The sequence below is a fragment of the Anomaloglossus baeobatrachus genome, chromosome 1 (genome assembly GCF_048569485.1).
Source record: "Anomaloglossus baeobatrachus isolate aAnoBae1 chromosome 1, aAnoBae1.hap1, whole genome shotgun sequence".
Lineage (NCBI taxonomy): Eukaryota > Metazoa > Chordata > Amphibia > Anura > Aromobatidae > Anomaloglossus > Anomaloglossus baeobatrachus.
In genome coordinates, this window is record NC_134353.1 from 713463101 (window position 1) to 713487467 (window position 24367).

General features: G+C 44.5%; 1 protein-coding gene across 10 annotated transcripts in view; it reads right to left on the reverse strand.

Annotated features, from left to right (window-relative positions):
* The window catches only part of FBRSL1 (fibrosin like 1), a 792546-nt gene that overhangs the window by 172518 nt on the left and 595661 nt on the right, over positions 1-24367 (reverse strand). For all 10 annotated transcript variants that reach the window (XM_075321861.1, XM_075321929.1, XM_075321892.1 and 7 more), the window contains one exon: positions 10496-10525. In XM_075321861.1, coding sequence (XP_075177976.1) covers positions 10496-10525 — 30 coding nt within the window. The remainder of the gene's footprint in view (positions 1-10495; positions 10526-24367) is intronic.

Sequence of the window (24367 nt, forward strand, 5' to 3'; positions counted from 1 at the left end):
CAGCAGAGACGTCAGGAGGAAATACTCATAAAATGATCCCTCTGATTTTCTACAGCTCTGCAGGCACAATTAAAATCATTTTAAACAGTGATGAGATCTGGAGATGCACAGAAGCATAAATTTGGTGGCTAATCGCAGCAGCACTTAATTTCCACGGGCTGTTTCTAATTAGCATTAATGTTCCTCAATAAGCCTGCACTCTCGCTGAACTCCTGCTCTGGCACATAGCTTGCTGCTCGAGTATCTGTCCTGACGCCATTCCCCCACCCACCTTTCCCAGTGAACAGGATAGATATGGTTCTCAGCCATCAAGCAAGAGAAGTATCTGCAATGCTGCCTACTGCATACAACTATAATACAGACAGTACCAAAACTGGTGTCATCGCTGACACATCTCAGTGACCCAACACACGGCACAGCCTTGCAGCTTCATGGAACATAGTTAGTGTCCTAATAAGATGTGCTATATGTCGAATGTCTAAGAAAAGCGCCCACCAAATAATGGAAAACATATCAAGTACATTATCCCGATAACTGTTTAATCTTTGTATAGGAAAGCCTAGAATACATCCCTATACAGAGAGCCACCCCGAAAAACATATACCAAGCCAGAGGAGGACATATTATTGGTGCACCCGGTGCAGGTGCAAAGGGGTCCAAGAAGGGAGCCCACTTATATCGCCAAAGCAGCTTCTGTCATATAGAGAAGTATTGGATTGTAAGGGGTCCATATACTGTTCTTGTACAGGAGCCTTTCTTTATCTGTGTCCACCACTGCATTAAGCCAAGTAAGACCTAAAAGTCAATGGATGCAACTGAAGGCCTATATAGTGGCACATAGTTGCAGCATATACTTCTCGTTGAAGGCTCGAATGCTGTGTATTTCTCCCACTGACATAATAGTGGGCAGAATTACATAAAACCATATGTACCATTTCCATATGTTGCCTTCTTTCTGTGTCTTCTTCATTCTCTTGCCTGCAATTGTTCTCTGCGATTCCCTCCCTGGCTTCAGCCCTGTCCTCACTTTCCTGCCTTTTTGTCTCTCTTCTACTCTGCATCAGATTTTTCTCTCTCTTCACGTCTCTTTTCTTCGGAGAATATTTTCCCTGCAAATTGCTTTTAAATTAAAGAAGGTGATGAAAGCAATGTGCCGTCTCAGCAATTTCCCAGGTGCGCCTAATCTAATTTCATTAAGAAGATCAGAACGAATGATCGCTACGGTCCAAACATTAAGTCTGTCCGTTTCTCTATGAAAAGCCATTAAGCCTGTCATGGCGTCTGCGGGTGGGCTCTTTATTATTGCACATGAAGGCCGCGCTTTGCTTCCCCCGTCAGCTGTCGGGATCACTAGAGCACATCGCAGAGCTGCTGTCAAATGCTGAAGCAAAAAACCTTCTAGCAGACGGCGGGCGTTAACCCATTCCTATTCACTGCCTAGTGCCAATACCGCCTGCCTTTTTAGAGAAACACTCCACTGAAAATCCAGATTTCATCCATTCTTTACTAGTCTATTACACATTGTATAGAGATTTATGGGCACAACAAGATGGGGATTTGCTCCTGGAGATAGCGCCATATTTACTCCTTAGCAGTTGTCAGTGTTGGTGACAATTCAGGATTAGTGATGACTCTATAGAACAGCAGCGTTTAACCCTTATTGACAACATATTATATGGATACCAATATAGTCACAATCTTTAGGTGCAAGTATGTATTCCTAACGTACACTTAGCTTTTTGTACTTTGTAGTTGTATTAAGAACTTTAACCAAACGGTAAGTCTTAAACTCTGTATTTCTTATGTTACACTCAATCTGACAGATTCATATTTTTGTTCCCCTGGTTACTTGAGGTGGAAAAAAATTAAAGAACTTGTAAAGAAACTGGACCTAAGATGTTTATAACTTATTGCTCGATGCTACTTATGGAGAAGTCCTTCGACAGTCACCATCGTGGTCCCTGACAAATGGGAGCCCATACAAACTCCATACTGTCCTCTAACGTTTAACTTTTTTTATGATGTTATAGTGAGGACTACCTCACAGGACATATTACGAAAAATAGAAAAGAAAAACGGGAAAGATATCAAAGTTCCAAAACTCTGTCCATACATGATCCTGTAGGATCTGCAGTAACGGAGCATTATGTTTTTTTATTAAATAAGCCCTTTTTTAAGCTCCAATTCATTTCAATCTGTGATAAGTGACTTATTTTTTGCTACTTAGAAACTGAAGTATTTCTAAGAAGAGGAAAACCATATAACAGAATTTAAACTGGGGCTAAACTATCATTAAAATATGGCACGTACATGACTTTACTCGCTCAGCTTATTTTATCCAGAATATATTAAAGTAGCTGTCCAGTTTTAAGAAAGACGTGTTGCAAGTTTATGGAGCCTAACAAAGGCAAAGAGCAATCACTTGGGTCTTCAACCCTAAAGCTGGGGTCACACTAAGCGACAGCGACAACGACGTCGCTGTTACGTCACCATTTTCTGTGACGTAACAGCGACCTTGTAAGTCGCTGTTATGATCGCTGCTTAGCTGTCAAACACAGCAGAAGCAGCGATCATAACGTCGCTGTGCTACATGTGCAGAGAGCAGGGAGCCGCGCTTAGCGCTGGCTCCTTGCTCTCCTAGGTACAGTACACATCGGGTTAATTACCCGATGTGTGCTGCAGCTACATGTCACACTGCAGAGAGCAGGGAGCTGCGCGCACTGCTTAGCGCTGGCTCCTTGCTCTCCTTGCTACAGTACACATCGGGTTAATTACCCGATGCGTACTGCAGCCACATGGGCACAGAGCAGGAGCCGGCGCTGGCAGCAAGAGCGGAGGCTGGTAACCAGCGTAAACACCGGGTAACCAGGGAAAGGGCTTCCCTTGGTTACCCAATGTTTACGCTGGTTACAGCTTCGCAGCTGCCAGACGCCGGCTCCTGCTCGCTTCATTTCGTCGCTCTCTCGCTGTCACACACAGCGATGTGTGTGTCACAGCGGGAGAGTGACGACCAAAAAATGAAGCTGGACATTCAGCAACGACCTGCGACCTCACAGCAGGGGCCAGGTCGTTGCTGGATGTCACACACAGCGACAGCGACGGGACGTCGCTGCAACGTCACAGAAAATGGTGACGTAGCAGCGACGTCGTTGTCGTTGTCGCTATGTGTGACACCAGCTTTACAATATATTAAATGTCTTGACCTTATCTCACAGTCTAAGGCCGGGTTCAGACGGCCATTTTACACAGTCCACCTGAAGCCAGCACTGACTGCAGGTCTGATAGATATATATCAGGTGGTAAGTGTGTTTCAGGAGACCTGTGCTTAGTTCGGCAGTGCAATCAATAAATATATGGACCATGAAATATGGCCGTCTGAACCCAATCATTCATTCATGCTTGAATTTTTAGTGAAACCTGATGATGGCCCAGTGGAGAGGGTTTCAGAAAGCTTAGACCCCGCTAGATATGCTGACATTTAGGGTCAAGCGGTAACAGGAGGCAGGACTGGGTTCTTATCTGCTAGACAAATTACTGTGACATTAAAGAAGGCAATAAGAAGTAAAGATGGCTATAGTTCCTGATAAGTAATTCTCAATGTCTAGTGTGCAAGAACAAGGTATTGGATAGGTTGGGTTTGAACCAGTCCGTACACCAAAGTCCTTATACTGTCTTAGTAGGCAGAATGGGCAGGTTTCTGAGAAGCCGTGGAAGATCTCTGTTAACAACAGCCTATGATCGGAGATGGGGAAGGAGAAGAGCCTGTAAAGAACGGAGTATCCAGGTAATTCAGAGCTATGAGTGCTTTGCATATTTGCCTAATATTTTAGAATGGTGTCTAAATAAAGGGTTGTGTAAGTCTTAAATCCACTGAGGGTGATGAATGTGGGAATGCCATTGTGTCTGGAAAATGTTGCAAAGAAATGTTCAGTCTGAACAGAATTTCCATCTTACTTTTGTATCATGCACTTCTTATATCATTGTAAATCATTACCTGTAGACATTGCCAAGCATACCCGATAAATAGTATAAATTTTCAGGCTGCTCTCCTCTGCCATTCTGACGCAGGTAAGAGACAATAAGTGGAAGTGTTGATGGTTTATATTACTCTATTATGTTAATGTTCACTAAAGTATGCCATAAGCTCTCTCATTACATGTGTATAACCCAATTCTCGGCGGTGTTATTTCTGAGCTAAATGCTATAACTACATAAATCTTGAATTAATGGAGACTTTATCGTTCCAGAAAATGAAGGGTAATTGCTGTCTGTTAATGCTGTTGTTGCTATTAAAGGAAGTATATATTTTCTGTAGTGATGTTTAGACCACATGAGGCCAAAATGGCAGCATTAAAACAATGCATTTTAGTAAGGCACTTTCTAAATACTCCTCACTTTATGCAAATGATCTGAACCTTGTGCAGGCTGAAGCTGGCCATTTGTATTAGATGGCTGTCGGTCATCTCTGACCAGCTCCCCCATACACAGGAGTGCTCCTGTGTTCTCTATGAGAAAGCCACTGATATATCTCTCCTAGTCACTTACCTCCGGGAGAAAAAAAAAACCAATCGGCAGTCCAAAATCTTACATGCTTGATACTCATCTCCCCCAATGATTAGTTGGCTGGTGCCTTTACACACAAAAGTGTCCACTGAATGTGTCATTTGTCTACTGTGTATGGAGGCTTTTTATACTGTTCTTTGCAGTTGTTCATGCAGAAAAGCACAGGACATATCAAGGCTTCAAGGACCATGCACACAGTTGTATCATGGATTCATATTGTACAAATCCGTAATCCCAAGCTCATACCCTGCTAAGGGCCCATTCTCTAGCTATAGGTCTGTCACATTTTATACAGATTTCCTTACGAATGTAAGGGTGTGCTAACATGTTATTCAATGCCCATTATCCTGCGTCAGCATCGGCAGTGTTGTGCATACCCCTGTCTGTTGTACCGCCTCAGAACACCGGGCTTAGGGTCAGTGCGTATGGATCAGAAGTCCCAGCACTACTGGTCACGTGCATTATGAAGCCGGGTGTACGTGTCCCGGCTTCAAAGAGGTCTAGTGTGTATAACCAGAAGTGACGAGACTTCTGATCATACGCATTGACCCTAAGCCCAACGTTCTTAGGTGGTGCAACGGAAACAGGTACCTGTGTCACTGCTGATGATGACACAGGGTAATGGGCAATGAATAGCATGTTAGCAAGCCCCTGTGGGGGTGATAACATGCTAAGAGGGAAGAAATAGCGCAGGAACTAACGCCCTTGAGACTAGTCCTTGCGCTCATTAGCATATCATAAAGGATTTTTATAAATACTTTTTCTAAAGATCTCCTTATGTTTGTTACTAGCTAGAGGGATTAGAAATATGCACCCAGAACTGTTCGTAGTTCTGGGTGCATATTGCACCTGACAGGTTCACTTTAACAAAAGTGGAGCCAACTACAGAAGTGGAGAGAGTGCGGCAGTATAGCCTTCCATTGTACATGTCACTGGGTAAGAAGAAGAGGACGCGGCATGTGTAAGGAGTGCTTAGGGACAGTATGTGACAGTGTTACAGTGGAAACGGACAAGATAATGTATGAGAGATTGTATGCTTGTCTAAGGGCTTGTGAGAATGATGGATGAACTGTCATAGTGAGAGTCCTCGCCAGTCCTGGAGGAGAGGATATGAAGAGGTGATTGGGAGACTAAGTGTCATGTGCAGTCAGGAAGATGTTCTGTGGCTAGTATCAACAAATTAAAGGAGAAATGTATAGAAAAGGCATCTGGGGTTGGTATCAACCTGCCCACAAGTGGCAGAGAATGTAATACTTTTCCGGACATATTTTTAAAATGTGTCATCTTTCCAAAACCGTAGTAAAAACTTAATCAAGAAAGGGGAGTGGAAAGTATTGAGGGGCTGCTCTTTATATTTTGAATCAATGGACGTGTTTCAGATGATGAGGGTTGACAAGCAGATGACTTTTGTTGAGACAAAAAGGCTGCATTTGTAGAAATCCAAGATTGGGCCAGCGCCAATACACACAGCAAAGGACAGTAAGTCTTCAATTGTAGAGCAGAAAGGCAAGGAAACAGAGTAATCACAATATGGAATTCTATTACCGTGTGCTCGGCTTGTGACACTAACTTACCAGTCACACACAATGCAGCCTCCCCTGAAGGTAACCTCCGATCTCGCATTCTGAAAGCTAATCAATGTTGTTCAGATTTCAATTTCTCCACTACAAGGTGAAGTCAAACCTAATCTAGCGGACGTCAGTCTCCAATGTAATGCAGCTGGCTGGGCCTGCCGCTGTAATTTAGACAATCATTAATAGCAGAGCTGTATTATAAAACTACATGCCACTTACAACTTCATCTCAACACTGACAGGCAGATCTTTTAAACAGCCTTCTGAGCAATTGCTTTTAGTCCATTCAATTGTTAAAAAAAGGTTTTAACCCCAGAAGCATAAATCGAGGGAACAAATGTTTGAGAAACTCTGGTGGAAAAAGCATTTTCAGAATAGATTACAATGCTTCTGAATAGAGTGTCCTGCGATGGAATTCGAAACACATCACAATATATATATATATATATATATATATATATATATATATATATATATATATATATTACATACTGTAATGTATGTATATATATATATATATATATATATATATATATATATATATATATATATATACACACATACATATACACACAAACATACATATACACACATACATACATATACACACACACACACACACACACACATACATACATACATACATACCGGTCATATGCTTTCTATAGAATGTGAGTAGGTGGCTCATCAGTCTATATGTACTTATGGACACAAACATTCTCCTTTTTTTGTAGATTCGGGAATCATTGCCCCATCTGTTGGAGGATTAGCTCTCGCATTATCATTAGGTTACAGAATGGTCTTAAACACATGTTCTCTGGCGTTTATTCCCACTGACAACACATAAATTAGTGAGAATGTTGTTGCGCATATCTACCAAGCTAAAGCATGAGAATGATTGTCAGTCCTCATTACATCAGCCAATAGCTGCCAGTCATTATTAGAAGCTGTGTTATGCTTCATCGTCAGGTAATAATCCCCCTCACACGTCGGCATGTCTTTAAATAGCTGAACAGATAACAGCATGGTGAATACACAGATGAAAGGGGTTCTGTGCATTTACAAAATAGGCATCCTATGTTATCATGCCTATAGCTAATCATAATTTACACTTTAAGTTCCTAAACCAAGATCCTAGGAAAAAAAGCAGGTGTACGGAGGTGTGCTATATGGCCACACGCATGTAGCTATGGTGAGTGAATGGATATTTACCAGAACAAAAAAGCTGATTAAAAAAGGGTTGTTGCGTGCAGGTTAAGATCTGCTTAATTCACTACGAAATGAACGCCACTTTATGAATTAGGCTTATCTTACAAGTGCCATGACCCTCCGCCATGGATGTACTCCAGTCAGGAGTCAGTTGTGTACCGGTGGGCTTAGTCATGCCCTGTCCCACCCATTTTGGTAAAGCTGGCCTCCACTTGGGTGAAGCTGCATAAAGTTTCAACATTTTTGCACAACCTCCAGTTGGCGACATTTAAAGGCGCTTCTGGAGTAATAACCTAAATGAATAGGACCCAAAATATTTTCACACTGCATATATTTAATACCAAGGTAAAATGGATAACAAAATGTATACCGATAAAGGAGAGGGGATCCAGAATGCTAAACATAAAAGCTACTTATTGCAAATGCTGTGTGTTAATAAGGAACAAGGACACCATTTTTTACCTAAATATATGTACCTTTAGCTACAAATATAGTTTCTCAATAGGGTTTTAAAAAAAAAATAAAAATTTCAATTGGCATCTATGGGGTGTTTATACCACAGTACATAGCAGGCTACAGAGTTAACAATGAAAGTCGCTTTGATGGCTGGGTGTGTAACACTTATCTCAGTGGGACTGGCTACAATCAGCCTAGATGTGGTCCTATCAGAATCTTGTATATCCAAACATCCCATATTTTTTAGGCACATCATAAACTTTTAGTAGAAGTCTAATTCCTGATCTTATACCAGAATGGAATGGGGTAAACCACGCTGCTGGTGGAAGAGTCCAGGAAAGATGGAACCAGAGAATCAACTCAGTAGCTTATTTCAAAGCATTTCAAAGAATTAAGAACTTCTTTTTGTCCTAAAGAGGAGGCTTTAACGGCTGAGGCCACGCGAGGATTAGAGCGAGTCCTCGCATGACATTTGACTTACGCTCGCAGCAAAGAGGGAGCAAAGTGTCATGTGACTGTGGTCGGATCATGCAATCAGACCACAGCTGCGGAGGGGAGGGCCGGCGCTGCGGAGGGGAAGGAGGGATTAATCTCCCTATCTCCTCCGTTGCCAGCTGATGCGAGAATCACACTGCATTCGCGTTACACCGGTGTACTGTGAGTGCAGTGCGATGTTTCTGTCACCTCCATAAACTTCAATGGGTGCGAGTGAAACAGAAGCGCATACCACCCGCAACATGCTGCAATTGTTTTCTCGGTCCAATAATGCTGAGAAAAAAATTACTCATGGGAGCAGCTCCATAGACATGGGAGAGGCCCCATAGAGTAACATGGGTCCGGGTGGAATGTGATTTTTTTATCGCATTCCACTCGCTCCGTATTACTCGCCGTGTGTGCTGACCCTAATGATTCGAAATGCGTAGGATAAATAAACTAATGAATTTACTCTCTGGTTCCATCCTTCCAGCACTCTTCCACCAGCAGCGTGGTTTAACCCATTCCATCCTGGTATACTATCTTTCACTCTATGGTTCTGCAGCACACGTTTACATGTCTTATCCCTAGCATACAACCCCAGTCAGGTGAGCATATTTCTCATTTGTACTATTGGCAACACCTAGATAAGACCCTATTGCACTGATCTCTGTTCTAGATTCTATACCTGATCTTGAAATGTAGGAAAATGGAACCACAGATGAAGTTACTGAACTACTAGAAAATAAAGAATTCCAAACAAGATGAAGAGTAGAAATTACTACAGTTTGTTATCAAGGCGTTTGAGCCAGAGGGCTCCTTTCTCAAAACAAAACTACATGTAATTCCTGATCTTGGCATTCATTTATAGCAATTGGTTACTTTAATACTTGATAGATTAGTAGATATTGTGCCTGAGGAAATGTTAAAAATGTTCTTCCAAATGAATTATAATTCAGGGGAAATGTATGATATTCTAGAAAATATATGCATATGTAACATGGCTTGCAGTAGATATTTTCTGATCTGATGGACTGATGTCGCTGCACTTTGAAGGGGCTGTCAAGACTAACATATTGATGATCGATCCAGTAGGGTTCCGACTTCCAGCACCATCAGTTACCTGAAATTCACTCTGGCCAGTTAAGCGATATACAGGCGGCACCATACAATGATTAGTGGTCACTGCCAAGTTCTGCACTTTATCTCTTATATTAGTGAATGGGAGATAAAGTGCAGTACTCAGCAGCAGCTGCTAAGCAATACACACGTCTGCAGTGTAATACCGCATGTATTGCTTAGTTATTACTGCTACAGGAGGAATCTTTAGCCGATTGGTGGGGAAGCCAACTGTCAGATTTTAATGGATATGGATAAGTCATCAACTTGGCAGTCTCCGCCAACCTCTTTAAATAAAAAATGACACGGGGAAAATTTACCCAAGAGATAACTGAGAATGTTCTCTTAGACATTGTGCATAACCATTTTATAACCATGTGCTGTAGCTGTACATGTGGAGCCATGGAATAAAATCTGACTTATCTAAGACTAGAAACAACTTTCCAAAGAATTTCCTAATGCAATTACTTACCTCATGATCTTATAGCCTTAGACTGTGTGCCCACAATTAGTGTTTGCAGCGTTTTGGACATAGCATGCTTCAGCTGCGTTCAAAATGCTGTGGTGTACAGTACAAGCATAGTGGATGGGATTTCTTGAAATCTTGTGCCCACTGTGCTTGTTTTTTCCGCAGCAAACACTGACCTGCGGTGCGTCTTTCCAGACCGCAGCATGTCAATTGTTTGCTGCGGATTCGCATGTGTCCTCCGTAGGGAGAACACAGCAAGGAGACCGCAGCCCACCGAACCCTGATCGGGGGTACAAGCAGCTGCTTTCTCCTGCGGAGGAGACTCACGGCTCCGCAGGTCAGGACCTGCTGTGTCCAGAAAGCAGTGAGTCCTGATCGTGGGCACATACCCTTAGGCGTTCATTGTCAATATTTAATGATTGTGCTACCAATATTGTAGGCCAAACCTTTCCACGAGGCCTGCATCATTTGATTTCATGGTTACCAAATGCGTTACCAAATGCAGCTACTAAGTTATGGCCCAAACATAATGTGAACAGAGCCTTACTTATATAACCACACCTTAAAATGTCTAGAAATAGACATCTTGGAATGTTAACTTTAAAAGTACAAAGAATATATTGCAGTCTTACCTTATCGTCAATATCGCTTTCACTGTCACACTGTAATGAAAAAAAGCAAAGAAATCAATTAGACTACTGAAAACACTTCTAAAATGGTTTACACAAGCTTTATCATAGTAAATAAAATGAATGTTAGAAAATTAATTAGACATAAGTAAGATTTTGCTAATTATCAATATACAACAAGAAACAACCATGGCATCTTTGACTTTACCAATGCTAAAGGATTTCCCTCTTTTACAATCCCTACATCTTATGGAGAATCAGTTCACAATAAGCAGAACACGTCCCTGTTTTGTGTTTTCACGTGTGTATTTTTTATATAGGCCATTATGGTGGAGGTTTTTGTTTTCCAGATGTTTACAGTCGAAATAGTAACTGCAACTTTTTAAGAAGTTGCACAATTTTTGCACAAAATCTAATATATAAAGCTGAGTGTATGTATGTGTATGTGAGTATATGTCCGCCAAAGGAAACTGCACCGTTGCATTTACAATCACGAAATTTGGCACAGACACCGCATTTGACTCAGGGAACCTTATAGACTATGTTTTGAGGGGAAATTTAACCCCACACTTTAGTTATTTGTCAAAAAACCTGCTTACACTATAGTCAATGGAGTTGGGAGCTGCAGGTCATTAATAGGAGCTTTGATTGGTTGCTATAAGCAACAAAGGACATTCGTCGTATAAGAAGCTTATGTGTGTGGTAATATGATATCAGTTGAGACAGACACAGAAAGACACACACAGAAAAAGACACACAAAGACTGAGACAGACGCAAAGACAGACACAGAGGCAGACACAAAGACACACACAGACAGAAACTGAGACAGAGGCAAAGACAGACAGAGACAGACCCACAGAGACGGAGACAGAGGCAAAGACAGACACAGAGGCAGACACACACACACACACAGACAGACACAGCCTCAGAGACATGGAGACAGAGACACACAGAGTGAGAGGCAAACAGACAGTCAGAGAGGGAGACATACAGAGAGGAAAAGTGAGATAATGGGAGAGAGGGAGAGTGAGATAGACAGTTACTATCCCAGGCAACACCGGGTACTACAGCTAGTGTACTATATAGTCCTATCCTGTAGAGATTTTTTTTTTTGTAAGGCAAAACTTTTTGCTTAAAAAAATGTTAGTTATGTGTGACAATTTACCAGAGCATGCAACTTTTGGCAATAAATAAAGTGCATAAAAAGTTACAAATAAAAATTATTTTTGAGTCTGCACAAAATTCCTGAGCTACGTTTTGGATCCAAAATGTCAATAAATATCACAAGACAAAAAAAAAAAAAAAAAAGAAAAGTGACTTAACAAAATAAAAGAAAAAGAATCAGGACCAAAGTGTCTTTCTGCTGGGACAGTTGCAATCCCTGGGAAAATGGAATAGAAAATGGCACACCGACAGCAGCGGCTCTAAGCACGCTCTGGCAATTGATTGACAGCTTGCTCTTCAGCACAACTGTGCAGAGCGAACTGTCAATCAAACTGCCGATGCGTGCTTAAAGCTACCACTCACAAAGCTGTGAGCGCTGGCCATATCCGCTCTGTGCATACCTCTATGATAGAAAGTCGTGGATCCAAGGAGGAATAAAGTTGTTTTACTCCCGGTAGACGACCTTTTAATAAGGCAACTGGACAGAATAGTAACGCTGCTAACCTGCAGACTGACCCAATATCTGTGGGCTAACGGTGCTTGGGAACATGGCAGGTTCTCTTTAAGTACTACACATTGCCCATTATATCACCGTATTGTCTGTGTGATCTGAGCCTCAATTATCTCAGAGTTCAGTAAAAGTATATGAAAATGGAGTTTATATATATAGTGATATACCGTATCTCGTTTAGCATAATTGGCTAGTGCTCACTGACATTTCTTTACACTTTTATTTCTACATGAGTAGATCATTTTCCATTATAGAATTAACAGTTTTCTTAAATTTGTAGATCAATGATATTTCCTATTGTTAGTTTAAATTTACAAATTAAAAACTTGTATGGTAGATAATGAAAAAAAAATAATAAAACCACTTTTTATATTATTTTATAGTCACGTGAAACACATATTAGATAGAAAATAATAGAAAAACAGCAGAGCCAAAGCTTAAAGCTTCCATCTCATTAGCAGTCACCACACTTTAGTCAATGGCCGTGCCATTACTACATTCACAGCCGAAATCTCCCTTCCGACAAAACCCTTTCACACTTCTATTTTTAATACTGTTGACAGTCAATAGACAGGTCACTTTATACTGGGGAAGGTAGGATATTACACACAATACCCTAATGTGACAAAGGAGACAAAAAAAAATATTCATGTGCTGACAAACCACACGATTTACAGCTAAACACACAAGACTTGGATGAGTGCAAGTCAAAGGGTTCTCATGTTTCTTCATATATTTAACAATGTTTATGGGCACAGTATTTTCCATCATAAACATTGCATCCATATTAGTGAAAGGAAACAAGCAAATGGCTAGTTACGTAACGTGAGCTGGCAAAAAAAATGTGGATTTTCTACAGGATCCGCTTACTTTGAACAGTTGCAATATAAGATATATACCGTATACCTTATCGCTGAGAATGCAGTCTAAAGTTGTATGTAAGTATGTTACAGACTTCACATGGCCGTTTAGTGAACGAGTTACTGTGAGCTTATCACACACATAATGGTGACACCATGTTTCAGGTATTTTTCATTGTATTTTTTTTTATTGCTCACAGTTACGAATTTGTAACACTTCAAAAATCCATTATTTAAATAGGTTTTAAAAGTCCTATAAAAGAGGCCTATGGGAAAACATGCCTTCACCCCCACATCCCACGGTCACAAAAAAGGGAAACCCAAGTATGAAGGGTTTTGAAGAAAAAAATAAAAAAACACCATAAATGTCAAAAACAAAAATGCTGTGTACTTAACATTAAGAAACTTTTTTTTTAAATTACAAAATAATGAAACCCTGCTAAAAAAAAAATAAAAAATCTGCTGCTAAATATCGTGTAAATCCTGCCTATAGAAGATCACAGCTGAAAGTGCAGGGGGAGCCATGGTTTTATTCTAGAAATTGCATTATAAAGAAGATGAGGGAAGTTTCTTGTGTTTCATTACAGGACACAAAAAGGGTCTGAGAACACAACAAGTTACACAACAAGTTTGCACACAAGCTTTGCCCGGAGGAATGTCAACAATGGAGAAAAAGCCTTGCACAAAGGAGATGAAACAAAGACCTTCGGCTCTGCCTCCCACGCAGCTGTTGTCACCAGGACAAAAGCCCTTGTCAAAATATCGAGGTAAAGAAATGTACAGAATAGCAACTGATGACAGCTCTGGGAGCTCTCGGTAAAAGACAAGAGCCTCAATTACCTGGAGTTTCCAAAGGGCCCTGTTAACACTCCCAGAGGAGAAACTACACAGTAAACAGCCCAGTGGGCCTCCTTCAGAAAAGATTGTAAAAGGATTACTTGCTTAGTTGTGCCAATTGCCTTTTAATTCCCCCAAGAATGTTTGTAAAGCACAAGCTAATTGCCCCCTCAATTTGTAAACAGAACCCTCCCTTCCACAGGTTCAAGTTGGGACGCTTCAATAGGAAGGTGACAGACACAAATGAATGTGCCCTGTAAGGTGGATCCGGTCTCAAGACCTCACAGGTGTAACCCTGGTGTGACTTAGAATCAGGTCACAGTCCACTGTATGAACTGCACAGAAGCGTCAGGCAATAACCTGTATAGAGATTTGTCACGTCTACTTCATTTGCGAGAGGTTAACAGGTAAGATGCTGAAATCCAACATGGTCCAATCCTCTTCTCTCTTCTGCAATGAGGGAGTGCTGGAACTACAATATACATCATCAACCCCAGCCTACTGCAATCAGATCTGAAAGACCTGGAACCCGTGTGTATGAACAATTAAAGAAGTACTCCCATGTAGATTTTCTTAATTAAATGTTCATATACATATATGTAATACTAGAAGGTGGCCCGATTCTACGCATCGGGTATTCTAGAATTTACGTATTGTGTAGTTCATGTATGATTTTTGTTTATATATATATATATATATTAGATATATATATAGATGTTGTTGTGTGTAGTTACCAAGTGTTTGTGTAGGGGCTGTACATGTTCTGGGTGTTGTCTGGGTGTGACGGGGGGTGAGAGCGGTGTTGTATGTGTGTTGCGTTGTTTGTGGAGCGCTGTGTGTCTGTAGCGTTGTGTGTGTGTTGCGCGGTTTGTGTGTGTGTGGTGTGTTTTGGGGGAGGTATGTTTTGTGCAATGTGTGTGTTGTGCGGTATGTGCGTATATTTGTGTGTGCCGCGGTGTTTGTGTGTTGGGTGCTGTGTGTGCGCAGCGTTGTCTGTGTGTGTGGGTGTCTGTGTAGGGCAGTTGTTTGTGGTTCCCAGTGTGTGTGTGTGTGTGTGTGTGATGTGTGGTGTGTGGTGTGTTGTGCAGTGTGCGCACGCGTGTGTGTGTGTGTGTGTGTGTGTGTTTTGGGGGGAGGTGCGCACTCCCAAACGTGCTCCATCCCCCATGCAGCGCACTCCCCATCGTGCTCCATCCCCCATGCAGCGCACTCCCCATCGTGCTCCATCCCCTATGCTGCGCACCCCCCATCGTGCTCCATCTCCCATGCTGCGCACTCCCAAACGTGCTCCATCCGCCATGCTGCGCACTCCCAAACGTGCTCCATCCGCCATGCTGCGCACTCCCAAACGTGCTCCATCCGCCATACTCCGCACTCCCCATCGTGCTCCATCCCCCATGCAGCGCACTCTCCATCGTGCTCCATCCCCTATGCTGCGCACCCCCCCATCATGCTCCATTCCCGATGCTGCGCACCCCCCTATCGTGCTCCATCCCCCATGCTGCACCAGCAACAGCCTCTCTGCCCCCAGCATCAGCTTCTCTGCCCCCAGCATCAGCCTCTCTCCTCCCAGCATCAGCCTCTCTCCTCCCAGCATCAGCCTCTCTCATCCTAGCATCAGCCTCTCTCCTCCCAGCATCAGCCTCTCCTCTCTGTCCCCAGCATCAGCCTCTCTCCTCCCAGCCTTCCCCAGCATCAGCCTCTCTCCTCCCAGCCTCCCTCCTCCCACCCTCCCCCAGCATCAGCCTCCCTCTCCCAGCCTCCCCCAGCATCAGCCTCCCCCAGCATCAGCTTCTCTTCTCTCAGCCTACCTCTCCCAGCCTCCCTCAGCATCAGCCTCCCTCTCCCAGCCTCCCCAAGCATCAGCCTCCACCAGCATCAGACTCTCTCCTTCCAGCCTCCCCCAGCATCAGCCTCCGCCAGCATCAGCCTCTTTCCTTCCAGCCTCCTCCAGCATCAGCCTCCGTCTCCCAGCCTTCCCCAGGATCAGCCTCTCTCCTCCCAGCCTCCGTCCTCCCAGCCTTCCCCAGCATCAGCTTCCCCCTCCCAGCCTCCCTCAGCATCAGCCTTCCCCAGCATCAGCCTCTCTCCTCCCAGCCTCAGCCTCTCTCCTTCCAGCCTCCCCCAGCATCAGCCTCTCTCCTTCCAGCTTCCCTCAGCATCAGCCTCCCCTTCCCAGCCTTCCCGAGGATCAGCCTCTCTCCTCCCAGCCTCCTTCCTCCCAGCCTCCCCCTCCCAGCCTCCCTCAGCATCAGCCTTCCGCTCCCAGTCTCCCCCAGCATCAGCCTCCCCAAGCATCAGCCTCCACCAGCATCAGCCTCTCTCCTTCCAGCCTCCCCCAGCATCAGCCTCCCCTTCCCAGCCTTCCCCAGGTTCAGCCTCTCTCCTCCCAGCCTCCTTCCTCCCAGCCTCCTTCCTCCCAGCCTCCCCCTCCCAGCCTCCCTCAGCATCAGCCTTCCGCTCCCAGTCTCCCCCAGCATCAGCCTCCCCAAGCATCAGCCTCCACCAGCATCAGCCTCTTTCCTTCCAGCCTCCCCCAGCATCAGCCTCACTCCTTCCAGCCTCCATCAGCATCAGCCTCCCGTTCCCAGCCTTCCCCAGGATCAGCCTCTCTCCTCCCAGCCTCCTTCCTCCCAGCCTCCCTCAGCATCAGCCTTCCCCTCCCAGTCTCCCCCAGCATCAGCCTCCCCAAGCATCAGCCTCCACCAGCATTAGCCTCTCTCCTTCCAGCCTCCCCCAGCATCAGCCTCCCCAAGCACCAGCCTCCCCCAGCATCAGCCTCCCCCTCCCAGCCTCCCCCAGCATCAGCCTCTCTGCTCCCAGCCTCCTCCAGCACGCCGTGCTCCTCTGCCGACACTCACACACCCGATCGCATCCACTCACACACACCCGATCGCATCCACTCACACACACCCGATCGCATCCACTCACACACACCCGATCGCATCCACTCACACACACCCGATCGCATCCACTCACACACACCCGATCGCATCCACTCACACACACCCGATCGCATCCACTCACACACCCGATCGCATCCACTCACACACACCCGATCGCATCCACTCACACACACAGACACTGATGATATCGCACATACGCGCTGATACTCACAACATCCGGACATACCACATGCCTCTGGCCATGTGATCCTCCGTCAGGTCCTGGAAGATCACAACAGCACAGTATCGAGGCCGAGAAGCAAGCGATATCGCCGGATGCTGTGAGTATGTGGATGCGATGTGTGTGTGAGGTGTGTGTGAGGTGTGTGTGAGGTGTTTGTGAGAGTGAGTGCGATCTGATGTGTGTGTGTATGCGTGTGTGTGTGCTGTTATGTTTGTGCGTCTGGAAGTCCCGCCGCTGCAGGACCTTGATTTACTGGTAACTATGCAAGCATGGTTACCAGCGCAACACGTCCCCCGCTCGCACGGAAGCCAACACCAGCATACGGCGGCGGCGTACGCTGATGTGGGCTCCCGTTGGTGAGGGGGGAAAGGGGGGGGGGGTGAGTACAGTACTCACCTGGGATTCGTGGCTCCGTGACCGTGTCAGTTCGGGCAATGCGGGGGGGGGCGAGAGCTAACGTCTATTGCGTGAGGGGGGCGGGGCGTGGCGTGGGCGAGTTGCCAATGCCTGCAGGGTGCCGGGGCGAGAGGCCAATCTGTGGGGGGGGGGGGGCAGAGCCTGGGCGAGCGGCTGGCCAATCCGTGTGGGGGCGCAGCCGGGGCGAGAGGCCAATCCGTGTGGGGGGGCGGGGCCATGGCGAACCCAGCGGCCAATCAGCTTTGTGTCACCGTAAGGACATGTCACCGTGACACAATTTTGGAGCATGACAGACAAACAGACAGAATAAGGCAATTATATATATAGATAGTGTGAGCGTATTAATATACTCACCTACCGCTGGTCTGTCCGATGTCCAGCGCCGTTCTTTTGCTCTTCTCCGTGACATTATCCCTCTGCAGACTCTCTGGGTCATGCTGTGCTCTGCATGACCTGAAGCGACTTTTACAATGGAAGTCTATGGTGTGTCAGAACAAGGCTCCATAGACTTGCACTGTAAACTAGACTTCCGTCTCACACACACAGCATAGAGTGAGCTGGCTAGTCACAACTGCAGTGAAGAAGACTTAGAAGCGAAGCAGAATGACACTGGACACTGAAGAGAGTAGTGGTAGGTGAGTAAAGTATTACGTTCACACTACATTACATGTACATAAACACACATTTAATAAACAAAAATACATGGAGGCTTCATTACGGTATGGATTTAATTTTGCAACTGTTTATTGAACACTGATCCGATCGTTCTTGTTTCAGATATCCCTGACGTACTCATGCCAGTCCTGTGTGCGGTTACGTACCGTATGTTGCTTTGACAGTATCACATTGGCAATTAGGAATTTGTTACAGTAAAAATCCTTTTTGTTTTGCTCATACGCACAACACTCTTGAGATATTGCATTCTGTCCTATGTGAATTGCTCAGAAAATGAACAGTGTTTTCTGACCCAAGAGCCAATACTTTAGAGAGGAGATAAGCCATGTCTCCTCCTCTGGTTTCACTTGTTAGTAAAAGAAGGACTTATAAAGGTATAAGTTCAGGGTAGAAGACCTTTGGCTTGGGCTTCGTGGGCGCGGAGAAACCGGCCTCAGACTGACCGTAGACTGAACATTAGCATTTGGTCAGCTTTGGTGAAGTTTAAATTTACTTATTGCAATCATCTGCAAAATTAATAGAAACTTATTACTGGGATGGTTCATCCCTGTACATTTTACATATTTAGGCTCGTACAAAAAGTGCCATCAGCAAACAAACAAGCAAATGCGAAAAATAAAACCCATTGCTGGCATGTGTATATGCAGCAGTGATCGGGAATGAACCGTAAAAATGCACTTTAAGCCGCGCTCACATCAACGGTATTTTGCCGCAAAACCGGATCCATCACAAATGCGTTTCAGTTCCATTCATTTCCAATGGAATTGCGGCAAAATGCGGTCACATACGGTTGAGTGTGTCATACACAACCGCATGTGACCGCATCTTGCCGCAATTCCATTGGAAATGAATAGAACTGAAACGCATTTGTAACGGATCCGGTTTTGCGGCAAAATACCGCTGATGTGAGCGCTGCCTCACTCTCTCCCCCGCTACTAAAAGGTTCATAGTAAGCACTCATGATTGACCTCATGTGAGGGGGCATCCAGTGGGTGACAATGTCAGACAGTCACACTCGAAGAGAGAATGAGCTTTGCCAGAGGGGGAAAATGATGGTTGGCACCCATTATTGCTGGATGTGCTCTGTGTTCAATATGAGAAGTTTGTTTTAAAGGAAAATTTGTTAGGGTTATAATGATAATCTGTAACAAATTACAAATTGTGCAACAGTAATATCTATTTCTGAAATATTTTTAGTAAAATAAAGTAAAAAGTTCTGTTTTGCTCAACACCTAAGGCTGCTTTCACACTACGTCTTTTTAACATGCGTCCTGAACGTTTTTTTATGTTCAATCTATTTTTATTGGAAGTTATCAGGATTACAAAAAAACCAACATAAAGTCATATAACAAGTTATGCAATGAAAGCAATCTGCAGAGAGCAGCCTGCCGGTGTCCCGTACAAGCAGCATATCGATTCTTAGGCATTTTCAAAACCTTTGAAGCGTGTGTAATGATGAACACAACAAGTTCGTGGATTTGCAGTACCAAAATTGAAATTCAGAGAATATATGCAAAGAACGTATTCTTATTCAAAACTTCAAAAATTTAAAGATTATGCCGATGTTCGGACTGCTAGTATTAAGAAAAGCAAGCTCAGGAGTAGAAATGTCAAGTTTCAAATTTAGAAGCGGGGATCAAGCAAGCCTAGTAAGTTAATACTTTAGTATTCCCTCGCTTAATGGAAAAAACTTGCTGACCGGAGCCATTAAAATTGTGAATGAAACAACAAAAATATTTATAAAATAATATATACATATCTCTCATTATTCCAATATAAGATCAGCAGAAAATACCATAGGCATAAAGAGTTTGAAAGAATAAGAAAGGAAAAGGATATGGAGGAGAAAGCAGAGGGAGAGAAGAGGAAAATGGGGAAGAGATGGGGAGAAAGAAAGGAGATGGAGAGGGGGAGGAAGGGGGGGAGGGGGTTCCTCTGAGGTCTACATCTTCAAAACAGTTTATGGAAGTCAGGTGAATCCCTAAACATTATCCAATCGTTCCAGGTCCTGTAAAATTTATCTCTGGTGTCCATGCCCTCGGCTGCAAGCTCCTCCATCCTACAAATATTTGCCATCTCCATGTACCATTCGGAAATAGGAGGGATTATGGAAGTTTTCCAGTATCTAGGAATGGTGGAGCGTGCCGCCGCAAGGCAGAACCGCAGAATATCTCGCTTATGATATGTGATAGAGTGAGGTAAGACGGAGAGGAGTGTTATCTTGGGACAGTTCTCAACTGTTTTCCCAGTTATGAGATGGTAGTTCGAGAGTACTTTTTGCCAGAACTGCTGTATTCCTTCACATTCCCACCAAATGTGAGTCATTGTGCCAACCTCCCGTTCACATCTCCAACACATTGCTGACACCGTAGGGAATATTGAATGAAGCTTAGCTGGAAATTGGTACCATCTCGTCAAGATTTTAAAATTTTTCTCCTGTGTGGCGCACGTAGCTGATAATTTATGTGTGAATAAAAAGCATTTTTCCCATTCAGCTGGTGAGATATGTTGTTTCAGCTCACTTTCCCAAGCCAACTGGTAGCCTCGTTTGCCTGAGGTCCCAATTTCATTGAGAATGCTGTACAGCTGAGAAACCGGGCGTTCAGGCTGATCTTTTTTCGTAAACAGTTTTTCAATGGCGTTGTATGTGTCTCGAACTCGGCCACTGGACCCCAGCGTGGATACAAAGGCCTGCAGCTGAAAAAATTCCAACCACTTCCTTCCCCCGCCCAGATGCTGAGCTTGAAAAAATTGGAGGGACGGAACCTTGCCATCAATCAGGATGCTCCCCAACCGGGTGTCCTCCTCTGCCCTCCTCCTGAACGTTTTTTTAACGCAGAAACGGATCCAGTGCAAATGCGTTTTCATTTCAATGCATTTGCAATGGACTCGCGTTAACATGCGTTCACCTGCGTTTGCGTGCGTTATAGTGAGGATCCAGCGACTTGCAGTTTTTTAACATCTTTCAAAAACGCTACTTGTATCGTTTTTGAGCTGCGTCCAACTTCTGCAAATTGCTGGATCCTGACTAAACAGCACGCAAACGCATGTGAACGCTGGCATGCTGATAGGCAGGATCCTGCTTGCTCTACTGAGCATGCCTAGAAGCCAGCCTGGTGTGATCAGTCTCTCTCTCCTACCTCTCTGTCTCTCTCTTCCCTCTCTCTCTGTCTCTCCCCCTCCCTCTCCCCCACCTCAGAGCTGCGGACACTCGTAACCAAGGTAAACATCGGGTAACCACTTATCTTAGTTACCCGATGTTTACGTTGGTAACGTGTGCAGGGAGCCCGGCTCCTAGCGGCTGCAGACGCTTGTAACCAAAGTAAATATCGGGTATCCAAGCAAGTATACCCGATGTTTACCTTGGTTACGAGCCTCGCAGCTGTCAGATGGCGGCTCCCAGTCTGGCACGTTTAGTTCCCCTCACTCCCGATCACATGACTCCAATGCCCGCCCCTAAACATCCAGTGACAGGATCCTGCAAAGTAACACATGCGTTTGCATGCGTTTTTTGCTGTAAAAGCAGGATCCGCTTTTGCAGCAAAAAAACGTTCAGGACGCATGTTAAAAAGACGTAGTGTGAAAGCAGCCTAAGCATATATGGCTGCTTTCCTAGAAGATTTGCAATCTACCTAACTAATCCTGAACTATCCTCTTCCATCCCACTCTCTCTGTAGTATATGGTGAAGGGACTGTTCAGATTATAAAATAATAAATCAATAAAAATTATATATACAGTCATGGCTGAAAGTGTTGTCACCCCTGAAATTGTTCCAGAAAATGAAGTATTTCTCCCAGAAAAGTATTGCAATTACTGTTTGTTATGCCCATTTATTTTCTTTGCGTGTATTGGAACACCACAAAAAAAGGCAAATTGGACATAATTTCACAGAAAACCCTAAAATTCTTGGTACTCTTCCAAAATTGTGGTTAAACAACTTTGCTTCAAGCATGTGATGCTTGTCCAAACTCACCTGTGGCAAGTAACAGGTGTGGGCAATATCAATATAACAGAACACCTGAAACCAGATAGAAAGGGTAGTCATTGACTAAATATTTGCATTATGTTTGTGTGTACCACACTAAGCATGGAGAACAGAAAGAGTAGAAGGGAACTGAGGTCTTCAGAACCAAAATAAGTTAATCTGCAGAGATCTTGATGTTCCTTTGTCCACGGTGCGCAAAATAATTTTCCTGGATGTGGAAAAGCAGAGAAAAATTGATGAAAGGTTTCAACACAGGATAGTCCAGATGGAGGATAAGCAGCCCCAATCAAGTTCCAAAGAAATTCAAGCTGTCCAGCATGCTCAGGGTGCATCAGTGTCAGCGCAAACTATCCTTCAACATTTGAATGAAATTAAATGATTTGTCTGGAGAGTTAGGAGGACTCGACTGCTGACACAAGAGACATATGATTAAGCAAAAATCCTTCTGGGAAAGAGTCTTGGGGACAGACTAGACCAAGGTAGAGCTTTTTATTAAAGCACATCATTCCACTGTTTACTGAAAACGGAATGAGGCTTATAAACAAATGAACACAGTACCAATAGTCAAATATGGAGGAGGTTCAAAGATCTTTTGTGGTTGTTTGGAAGCCTCTGTGTCAGAATGCTGGGTTCACATCCTAGGTCATGGGTCTTCCAGCAGGACAATGGCCCCAAACATACTTCATGAAACACCTAAAAATGGATGGAAACAAAGTTCTGGAGAGTTCTGAAGTGGCAGCAATGAATTGTGATCTAATTCCGATTGAATACTTGTGGAGAGATATTATAACTGCAGTTGGTAGAAGGCACTTTCAAATAGGAGATATCTGGAGCAGTTTGGATAAGAAGGATAGTCAAAAATTCCAGTTGAGAGGTGTAAGAAGCTTGTTGATGGTTATAGGAAGCGATTGATTGCAATAAATTACTCCAAAGGGTGTGCAACCAAAAGTGAACTTGAGCATACCAACAAATTTGTCCAGCCCAGTTTTGGAGTTTTTGTTTTAAATCATATCCAGTTTGCCTTTTTTCTCATTTTTTTGTGCTGTTCCAATACACACAAAGGACATAAACATGTGTATAACAAAACATGTAATTGCAATAAAGGGAGAAAGATTATTTTCTGGAACAATTTCAAGGGTGCCAACACTTTCGGCCATGGACTGTAGTATGTACCGTATTTTTCGGACCATAAGACGCACTTTTTCCCCCCCAAATGTTGGGGGAAAGTGGGGGGTGCGTCTTATGGTCTGAATATAGGGCCGGGAATGAGGGTGCTGTGGTGGCGCGGGTCATCGGGGGCACGAGCAGGCTGTAGCAGCCTGCCGTGACCACGTGGACCCGCTCATTTAATATGCACGCCCATCCTCCCGCCCTTCTCTCATCGCTGAAGCAGGCGCTGACATGTGGGCGGGATGATGGGCGAGGGATAAACAGCCGGCCCGCATGATCACACCTGGCAACAACAGCCTGGAGTGATCATGTGCGGCTGTATTCACTGCCCCCCGCACATCATCATCAGCGCGGGGTGCAGTGAATCAGTATATTCACCTGTCACCGTTCCCCTGCAGTACCGCGATCTCCTCCTGGCTGCCGGTGGCCGCTGTGTGGAGCCGTCCCCGTTCTCCTGCAGCATTGCGATGTCCTCCTGTGCCAGCGGCGGCCGCCGAGTGGAGACTAGCGGCGCACACAGCGATGACGTCATCGCTGTGCGCACGTGTCCACACGAAGCCGCTGCTGGCACAGGAGGACATCGCAATGCTGCAGTGGAACGGGGACGGCTCCACTCAGCGGCGCTGCCGCTGACACAGACGGGAGGAGGAGCGATGCTGCAGGGAGTGAGGTAAGGTGAGTATGAACATTTATTTTTTTTATGTGCCACAGGATGCGGGTCGTATACCAGGATGGAGGTGTATAGCATGATGGGGCGTATAGCAGGATGGGGGTATATTATGAGCAGGATGGGGATATATTATGAGCAGGATGGGGGATATATTATGAGCAGGATGGGGGGTATATTATGAGCAGGATGGGGGTATATGAGCAAGATAGGGGTATATGAGCAGGATGGTGGTATATGAGCAGAATGGGGGTATACAGCAGGTTGGGGGTATATAGCAGAATGGGGCTATATGCCAGGATGGGTTACCGTATATAGCAGGATGGGGCCATATGCCAGGATGGGGTATATAGCAGGATGAAGGACATATACTGTATATACAAGGCAGGAGGATCATTACCAGGCTGGGGTACCTTAGTAGAGAATTTGGAGACATTACCCCCATAACAGTGTCAGCA